The sequence below is a fragment of the Leuresthes tenuis genome, unplaced genomic scaffold (assembly GCF_036924035.1).
Source record: "Leuresthes tenuis unplaced genomic scaffold, fLeuTen1.0.hap1 SCAF_9, whole genome shotgun sequence".
Classification (NCBI taxonomy): Eukaryota; Metazoa; Chordata; class Actinopteri; order Atheriniformes; family Atherinopsidae; genus Leuresthes; species Leuresthes tenuis.
This window is the reverse complement of record NW_027325363.1, coordinates 24236670-24245565: the sequence shown is the minus strand read 5'-3', so window position 1 is coordinate 24245565 and position 8896 is coordinate 24236670. Positions and strand designations below refer to the sequence as shown.

The following is an 8896-nucleotide window of genomic DNA, read 5'->3' as shown; positions in this document are numbered from 1 at the left end:
GAACGGTTACTGTGACCTAAATGTAACTAAAGTCGGAGAGTGAGATTTCAGAACGTCGTTTTATTTTCTCAGACGTCAAACTAATGCATTTCAGTTGCACAAACGTTATAACCACATCAACATTCGATTTTCATGAATACCTCTGGTGAGGTTGATTACTTTTGGAGCCTGTTTCCTCTCACTTACAGGTTTGTTGATAATCTGTTAGACATCTGTGACTCTGCAATGCTCTTAATTCTATTAATAAGTATGCAATGGTCTGTTACATATATCATTTAGTCATCCACATAATGGTTTTGATGGTACTCTTGCATAATTTAAAGGATCCTTATAACTCAATTCCGTGAGGTCAATCACAAACTGTATTTACCACAAATACACGAGTAAATCTTTATGATATCAAAGAAGGAATTTTTAGACTGAATGTAATTCGACATGCTGCTTTCACAGGTTAACTCTCTCAGGTCCACATAACCCTGCACAGTCCCAGTAAGAGGGGATATGGAGGAAGGAGGCAGATGATAACAAAGTGTCCTCTTCTTTCCTCTGCATGGTGGGTCCCACAAAGTCTTTCCCGGGGTGAAACGGCTCACACTGCTCCACCAACAGTGAAGAGGGGCCTTTCTCTCCTGTCGATGTAGAGGTAAATATTCAGACACTTATTTTCGAGCATTGTCGTATCCCCTATTTGTTCAATCAAAATTTTAAGCCGCCTGCTGTTTCAAAAACATCATATTTTACCAGTTCAGCTTCATAACACTTAAGAGTTGAATATTTAGACTGATAAATGGCGAGCCACAGTCAAAGCTGTGCTGGATAAACTTTCCCAGCCTGTATCTTCTGTTTCAGATTAAATGTGTTATATTGTGAAATACTCACTGGTTGAAGTCTTTGAGCTGCAGTTTCTTGTCTCTCCAGGTTTGGAGGTAGAAGGCTCATCTCTGCCCTCTGGTGGACGACACACAGCAAGGGGGGCTACATTGCCATCCCTACACACAGGAAGGAACGTCATCAGTTGTGGAGTCACATAGAAATGGTAGACAGCGGTACACATGCCTGTGCAAACATTTTTACCAAAACAACTTTTCCTCTGAATCACCATAATCATATCCCTGGCAGGTTTACCGCACATGGCCACCAATGAGCAGTGACTTAACCTCTTTTCACATACAAAGGTCAAAGATTAGCTATCTTCGTGAGGTGCAGCCTTATCACCATTTACCAGCTGATAACAGCAAAAAAGATCACCATGCTCTTGTCATGTTTTCGTCTGTAATGTCCAGGCAAAGATGTCTTTCTTAAATAGGGAAACTGTAGTCGCAAATGACAGACATTCACCATGCTTGCAGGTCTGTAGTCCTGAAGCCTTTGGCAAATGGGTTGCTCGCAATTTTAAGATGAGTAATCTGAAAGAGAAGAAGATGGAATGTTTAACACACAAATTGCATATTAATTCCATAATAGTTATAGCCGCGTAACTTCACATACATCATTTTGAAAACTTTTTTAGTTGGCAGCCTACCCTGTGGTTCTGATAAGCAGTGACAGCCATGAAATGTGTCTCAGGGAAGGAGAAAGAACAGAAGTTTTTGTATGCATTTAAATGGCTATTAGGCGCTGGGTCCACATACACTACGTGGAAGCGCGGCTGGTAGCGATGCATGGAGTTCAGTATCATCTGGCAAAGACGAAAAAGAAGAAAACACACAATCATGAATATGTGTTTTATGTGCTGAGCTCTTTTTTTTTTTCAACCCCCACAAATGAAAGCATGTAGGCGCCACACGAAAGACAGACACTGACATGTCCATTGTCATCCAGCAGGTTGTTGGTGAGCTTGAGAGTGTCGAAGGACACAGTCTGCTTCATCCACTGGGCTCCAGGAGCCGGAGAGTCTGGGTGGAAATGCATCCTGCTTGGAGACGCAACATCTGCCCGCCCCGCCACCAGCCAGGACGAGCTGTGGAATGCATATCTGATACACACAGGTGTGGAAAATGTTAAAGGTAAGATTCAGCTTGCAGAAGGTCAACCTCTACCTATATGGTACATCCCACAACCAAAGTGATATTTATGCTTTTAAGTAGGGTTGTGAGCAGTCAGTAGCCAGGTTTCTGTTGACATGTTTTCATTCACATTCAAAAGATGTGAAAAAGAAATGGTGACTTGAAAAAAAAATTGACTACTGCGCAAATAAGTTTATACGCTGGCGTGAGGTGTTTTTTGCCTGTTTAAAAAAAAAGACTTGATGTGCTTTAGGGCTCATAGAAATTTTTGCAAAGATTAAAACAGTAAACTCATGTGACAGAGTCAAAGGACCCTCCCACTGATTTGCTTTGACACAAAATTCCACCGATCTAATTCCAAAGAACATAAACTGTGAGACGGTAAAGATGAACGGTAAAGTGGTCGGATATGTTGTGCAGCTAAGTTAACGCGGAGCAACAGAGATGTTCTCCGGTTGGGAAAATAGTTACAAATTAAACAGCTGTCTGATATCAAAGGAACAAGGTGTAATATTTCATGTATGCAGCGTTCACTTAAACCAATCTTACTTTTTTCCTTTGAGTTATTTTAAATATTTTTAAAAAATCACTCCTCTGTTCTGAGTAGCTCTTAGCTTATCTCCCCCTGTCAGAATTCCTCTCTGAGTCTCCAAAGGGAGAGAGCATTCTGATCGCCGCTTACTGCAGATAAGAGACTGACTGCTCTTAACAACTTCACACAATCCGACTTTCAAAGAAGAAAAGAGAAGAAGAAAGAATAGCACTGTATCTCTTGCTCTGTATGTCTGACCTGTATCTCTTGTCATCAGCAGGGATAAAGTCCATGAGCAGAACATATTCAGCAGACGGATCCATCCCAGAGATTCGCACCTGGAATGTTGGAAACATCCTCCTGCAGTTTAAGAACATATTAAAGTAAAATATTGCAAAAGACACTTCAAAAAGTACAAAAATGACATGCAAGAAAATGTAGATGTAAAGCTTCTGTCACCGTCCAGATTTTGTAACAATCATTTCTGTGCCTAGCTGGTTAAACTGCTGCCAAAGTGCCTGCATCTCCAGCTGAACCCTGACCCCACTGACTTGGGGGGCCTTGGCGTTCAACAATGACCCCCCATCTGCACAACAGGGCAAAGATAGTTCACAGCTGTGAGACAGCCCGAGACCTGAAAGGACAGACATGTTTCTACAACAGATTTTTCCAAATTATTGGTGCATGAATGCATAGTTAACAGAGCTCAGGTAGTTTTGAATACAAAGAAACCCACTTACCATTCATATTTTCAGTCTCTTTAGGATTATTGAATTAATTAAATAGTTTAGTTTTCCTCTAATGTTTCTGTTCACCCACAACTTTGCTTTGCAACATAGAACTGACAGCAAACATATTTCTCTCAGTCCAGGGGTCAGTGCTGTACAGCCAGATCTTCAGAGTGGCTGTTTGTGGCTGGAGAACAAGCTGGTTTTATACACCATGAAACTCTCACTGGGGACCTTCATGCTGGCCTCATCCATTACAATACTCATAGTGCCACTGACATTCACTAATCAAAGCTGCACGCACCCGTATGCATGCAAGCGCAAGAATAGTGAATACACAAGTGTGTGTGTGTGCATGCGCACAATGTTTTTGAAGCATCTAGAGATCTGAGCTCTCTTGCCTATTATGTTTTATAGCCTGAAGCCCTTAGTGGATTAACATTTAGGACATTAATAACATCCCAATAAGCTCAGTGTGACGGGGCGTGGACAGATGAAGACAGGAACAAACTGCTTTTATTATTCGACTATTTACCGGGAGCAAATTTTCAGCACCACACTAATTGGAGAAGCATTTATTCATTAAGTCTCACTGTGACATAAATTTCCAATTTTGTTCAAAGATTGTATTCTGGCATATTTATAAAAACTACATGCAGAGTTTGGACATATCTCCATTTGTTGTGAATGATGATGTCACAAAAAGTAAGAAACAAATTGCATGATATTCAGTTATGATAACTCAAAGTTTTAAGGCGCAAACTGAGCTTTTGAAGTGTGTGTGTGTGTGTGTGTGCACTTGTGTGGTGTGTGTTTAGTTTCATGTGGCTCTGTGATGGGACGGTGTTGAAGGGCTCCAGCCTGAGGGATCCAAAGCTGCCTGACAAGCCTAAAGTTTGTCAATAGGTTGGTTCGTTCCCTAATCAACTCATTAATCACAGCTTTCATCATCACAGACAGAAATATCTCATATGGAACTGAAAGCCAGTCTCAAGTAGAACTGATTGTTTTAATGTTGTTTTTCCAGGGGACCTCTTTGATCAATGATGACCTTTCAAAATGCTGTGTCTCTTTGTGATATTAGCTTGACGGCCCACTCTAACAAAGCTAAATGCGTGCGCGCTATTACCCGTGAGAGGGGAGTTTTTGTTCTCAAACCGTGTTATATTTCAAACTTCAAATAGAAACACAACACCACATCTGGCTTGAGATGGAGCAAACTTGGGTGTAATGGTCAAATGAAATGTATGTAATGTTCATTCAGGTAAAACAGAAGAATTCCAGAGAGCAGAATAGTATAAACAGTCAGATGTTTATTGAGCTGTATTTCATCAAAGCACAGGTTTCTTAATTACACAGAGATTTGAACCTTCATGGTAATTCACATACAAGTCATACACAAAATGTTAGCAGTTGGCATGTGACAAGTAAAGCATGTGTGTGCTGGATATGTACGTGTCTCTGTGTACGTGCTTGAGTGTGCACATGAAGTTGTTTGCATAGGAGGGAGAAAGTCCAGCCACTTTGTTTGTCAGTTAGGCTCTAGCTTAATTTTCGGAGGTGATGTGTTCATGAGGAAAGAAGGAAGGGAAAGAAGGGTAGAATGGATGTAGAACAGATATAGAACAGGAAGTGGAGGTTAGTGAAAGGAACGGAGATAATTTAGCTCTTGGTGAAAGTTTCGGCGACGAGCGCAAAGATGGCTGTGAACTTATCCTTGATTTCCTCTGCAAGAGGTGTAATCTTCTCCTTCAGGCTCGTCAGATCTTCGGCTTTGATGGACTGTGCCTGGCTGTAGGCCTGCTTCAGCTGCTCCTTGTATTCCTCGACGTAAGGAGTGGCCATCTGCTTCAGGGTCTCCAGGCGCTCGACGAGCTTGGCGCGCACAGATTCCACAATGGGCATCAGGGCAGCCCTGGTCTCGTCGATGTTGGTGGCCATCTTCTGACGCAGCTCTGCCACAATGGGCTCCAGCTTGATCCTCAGAGCTTCCATGTCAGCAGATTGCTTGGCGTAGTACTCTTTGACGATGGGCTCCATGTGGGTACGGTACTCCTGCATGTGCTTTTCCAGGACATCCCTCAGAATGGCGCGTTTGGGCTCAAGGTCAGCTTTCAGGGCGTCGATGTCGCTCATAATGGAGACACGCAAGTCAGCGGTGGCGTCGCTGATGGTGCTGACAACGCTGTCTGTCATGGGGGAAACAGAGGTCTGCAGGGCCTTGATTTGAGTGTGCAAGTCCTCCAGGCGCTGAGACAGGGTGCCCCTAGGAGAAAACAAAGGTGGAATGCACATCCATTTTAGTTCAAGCTGTCTACAGAGCTGTAAAAAGTGACTACAGCAAAAATCTAAATAAACTATCAATTAAAGAAAATGAGACTGGCTTCCAGAAATGAAATAGGCTTACTTGAGCTCCTGGTATGGAGTGTCATCGAGCTGGTCTAGAGCTTTGATGGCACCTTCCTTCACCTGAGTCATGTACACATCCACAGCAGACCGAATCTGGGCCAGCTGGGAGGGTGCATCAGCCTGCAGGGTAGCGGCCTGAGAGCCTGAGATGAGAGAGGAGAAAAGAAAATGTTAAACTGTAGATCTACAGAAGCTTTACATGGGGAAAAAAAGCTGTGCATTCAGTACTCACCGACGGCCAGCAAAACGGCAAGAGCAAGAGTCAGGAACTTCATGATGGTGGTCTACAGAGGAAAATAGGTGAACTTGGATACAGTTAATGCAGTAAACGGCTTAAAATACACAGAGAAATCAATCAGTCTTGAGTCTCCCACCTAAAGCAGATTTAAATGTCTTAAAAGTAAGGGTGCTTTACAACACACTCATCCCTGAACTGTCCCAAATGAGTTAACACTTAACATATGGCTGCCTACCAAAAGAACCTGTAATCTGGACAGATTAATGAGACAGTTTAAGAATATAAGCTCTGACCTGCTTCATAATCTTGTTTAGGAGTTTTACAGTAAAACACAGTAACAGAATTAGTAAATCAGCTGTCTGGACTGGGAGACGTCTGAGTTCGGAAGCACAGACAGTTTACAGACATCTTCCTTAAATGGAAGTAACTGTTCCCTGAAGCCAAAAAGCATTCTCTTGATGTTACAATTGATAAAGCTTAACGCCTTAAAGTTGCAAGTAAAATGTTTACTGGAGCCTGTCTTCCTCCCAGAAAAACACATTTAAGTTCAAAACCTCATCAAAGCTTACAGAAAGTTTACTCTGGCAGATTAAAGGGAAAAAAAAGTTGTCCAGCACTTTTTCTGACTCCTACTCTAACGCCCAAGTTCCACTTTCAGTCACAGCAAGTTGCTTGTCTTACCTGGTGGAGTTGTTGACGAGACTGAGAAACTTCAGCAGGCGCAGACTTTTTATAGTGCCCCGAATGAGGGATGAGTCTATGTGGGGAGGGGGAGGAGGAGTGGAGCTGTGTCTCCGTGGAGGTGGACCTCACCCTCCAGCCATCTCCCTCAGCAGGACGACGAGGTTGAGGGTTCAACGGTCACCTGCCGCGAAGAGATCAGTCGCCACACATAGCAACACACGTCAGCAGACTGGGCCACAGATGGACTATTTACTGTACACAATCAGGATCAGACACGTACTGTAACTATCACAGGAATGTTCCATTCAATCCTCCAAATGGTTGTCTCTTACAGGACAGCTTTTAAATCTAGATTAAGGCCTTATTTTAATCATTCTGGAGCCAAGCTGTTATATGGACAGAAAAACAAAAACCTGTGTGGTGTAGACTCATAGCCAGGGAGTTTGGGAAGTTAGAAAGGAACCTTTATAGGAGTGGATTACTTTAACATTTTGAACGTGTTTCTGTATTGCCTCTGTGAAGTTGTTTTGCAGGAAAGCTGCATTTTTTTGTGTTTGTGGTCCTTTCAAATAGCTGCCAAGGAAAACAAGCAAGAGTAAACAGAAGAAGGCATCGGCTTGATGCAATCAACTCTTGGAAATGCAATACTTCGCAGCCCAAAGTAATCTGGTTGTGGATAACAAACACGCACACAGTAACAATGCAAATGTAATGTAATGCACTGATCAAGAAAGTACCAAAACAGATCTGACTCAGTTTTTTTCAGTAACAACATTATTCAGTGTTGCATGTGTGATGATTATTAGGTCAAAGAGTGGTATGTGCTGTCCTGTTGTTTGTTGTCCTATCACTAATGGACTTTGTCATTGTGGCTTCATGTGATTTGAGCAATTGAAGAGATCACAGTTGATGGTCCCAACCAATACTCGTATATGCATTAATTGTACCATAGTAACAATAATAATAATACCTTCTGTCAAGTAAACCAAGCCTTCATGACCAACAGAACCACATAGATTTTCTCTTTATGTAAGATTTCAGGAAAGAAAACCTTTGTGTGTCTATGTGCTGTAGTAAAAAGCAGCATCTATGTGTCGATTCAGAGAAATGTCTCCTTCTATATGTCCGGCCACAGCAGTCTTCAGAGTGAAAGCTATAGAGTAACAGTACAGGGTTACCGAGTGCAAGTTTAGAAGCACTCGTCTGCCTTTGTTGCATAATTCCTAGCCTCTATGATCAATAACTGCATTCGATTACAACATGTCCAGTGCATGCCTGCCCATATGCAACACATAGCATGAAGCTATAGGTATTTAAAAAGGTTTATTACTGCACAATAATTCATAAACAAGAACTGTGATAAATGCCTCCTTAAAGAGGAATCGTGAACTCCAACAGCTCATGATGAGAGAAACAGGCCATTATTTAAGGATTCCTTTGATATGAGGAGTTTCGAATGCCTGGTTTGACTACTGTGCTGCCTTAACTTATTGTAACTTTGAAAGGCTGTTCGTTAGCATCAAGAGATCGTAGTGTCAAATCAGTTGTGCCATATTCTGGAAATTTGCTTATGTGTTTTGTGGACTTGGAGAAGGCTTTCGACAATGTTCCCCATTCTGTGGGGGGTCCTGTGGGGGGTATAGGATACCAAAGCATCCTATACAGAGTTGTGGGCTATTCGGTCCCTTAATAACCAAAGCAAGAACTAGTCTAGTTTGGAAATCTCAGGATTGCACTTCTGCTTTTTGCATGCAAAAGCATGTGCCCTAGATAATGCAGTTTATCAAAGTGTGTTATCAAATGTTAGGACTCACCAACATACAAAGAGCCCTTTACTGATTAATCTCTAAATGTCTGACAGTGTGAAAAAAATGCAGCGATCCTGAGAGTTTAAATTACATATCTCCTCAAGAATGGCACCCCAGGGGTAGTTTTAGAGCAGGGATGTCCAAAGTCGGTCCTCGAGGGCCGCTGTCCTGCAGGTTTTAGATGTTTCACTGCTTCAACACACCTGATTCAAATGAAATGGATCTCTTCAAAAGATTAAGTTCTGGACAAGTCTGCTCATGATGCATTGATCAACATTGTCTACCATCACATTCCCAAAGTCCTGAATCCATTGCCCTACGCTGTCTCACATTAGTCATATTTATTTTGTAGCCGTGCGTAGGTGTTAAACATTGAAGTTTCAAGGCCTGTTTGTAATTCTAAAGTATTGCCCAAGACATGGAGGCCATTCACCCTTATGCTAGATCGCACTTCTGCTTTTTGCAGATGATGAAGTTCTGTTGGCTTTTTC

At 42.2% G+C, this 8896-nt stretch overlaps 2 protein-coding genes across 3 annotated transcripts; both read right to left on the bottom strand.

Moving 5' to 3' along the window:
* Nucleotides 1-40: 40 nt before the first annotated feature.
* LOC140314620 (T-box transcription factor TBX1-B-like) lies at nt 41-4456 on the bottom strand. 2 transcript variants are annotated; one of them, XM_072392938.1, is made up of 8 exons: nt 3279-4456; nt 2998-3172; nt 2797-2898; nt 1804-1975; nt 1523-1678; nt 1339-1406; nt 880-989; nt 41-629 (listed from the first exon to the last, which is right to left on the bottom strand). In XM_072392938.1, exons 1-8 carry the CDS (start codon nt 3283-3285, stop codon nt 445-447), a joined length of 975 nt encoding a protein of 324 aa, XP_072249039.1. In that variant the 5' UTR covers nt 3286-4456; the 3' UTR covers nt 41-444. The 2 variants fall into 2 exon arrangements, with proteins under 2 accessions (XP_072249039.1, XP_072249038.1); XM_072392937.1 differs by lacking the exon at nt 3279-4456 and having other exon boundaries at nt 2998-3223.
* A 103-nt stretch (nt 4457-4559) lies between these two features.
* Nucleotides 4560-6646, bottom strand: apoa1b (apolipoprotein A-Ib). The gene is made up of 4 exons (XM_072392939.1): nt 6595-6646; nt 5908-5959; nt 5674-5818; nt 4560-5532 (listed from the first exon to the last, which is right to left on the bottom strand). Exons 2-4 carry the CDS (start codon nt 5948-5950, stop codon nt 4929-4931), a joined length of 792 nt encoding a protein of 263 aa, XP_072249040.1. The 5' UTR covers nt 5951-5959; nt 6595-6646; the 3' UTR covers nt 4560-4928.
* Nucleotides 6647-8896: the final 2250 nt, after the last annotated feature.

Excerpts from the sequence above, each read along its gene's own strand:
- LOC140314620 (XM_072392937.1), bottom strand. The coding sequence starts at position 3,188 with ATGTCTGTCCTTTCAGGTCTCGGGCTGTCTCACAGCTGTGAACTATCT. Across the intron at positions 2,899-2,997 it reads ATTGTTACAAAATCTGGACG|GAGGATGTTTCCAACATTCC; the intron begins GTGACAGAAGCT and ends CTTAAACTGCAG. Across the intron at positions 990-1,338 it reads ACTACAGACCTGCAAGCATG|GGATGGCAATGTAGCCCCCC; the intron begins GTGAATGTCTGT and ends TCCTGTGTGTAG.
- apoa1b (XM_072392939.1), bottom strand. The coding sequence starts at position 5,950 with ATGAAGTTCCTGACTCTTGCTCTTGCCGTTTTGCTGGCCGTCG. Across the intron at positions 5,819-5,907 it reads TGCCGTTTTGCTGGCCGTCG|GCTCTCAGGCCGCTACCCTG; the intron begins GTGAGTACTGAA and ends CTCTCATCTCAG. Across the intron at positions 5,533-5,673 it reads ACTCCATACCAGGAGCTCAA|GGGCACCCTGTCTCAGCGCC; the intron begins GTAAGCCTATTT and ends GTTTTCTCCTAG.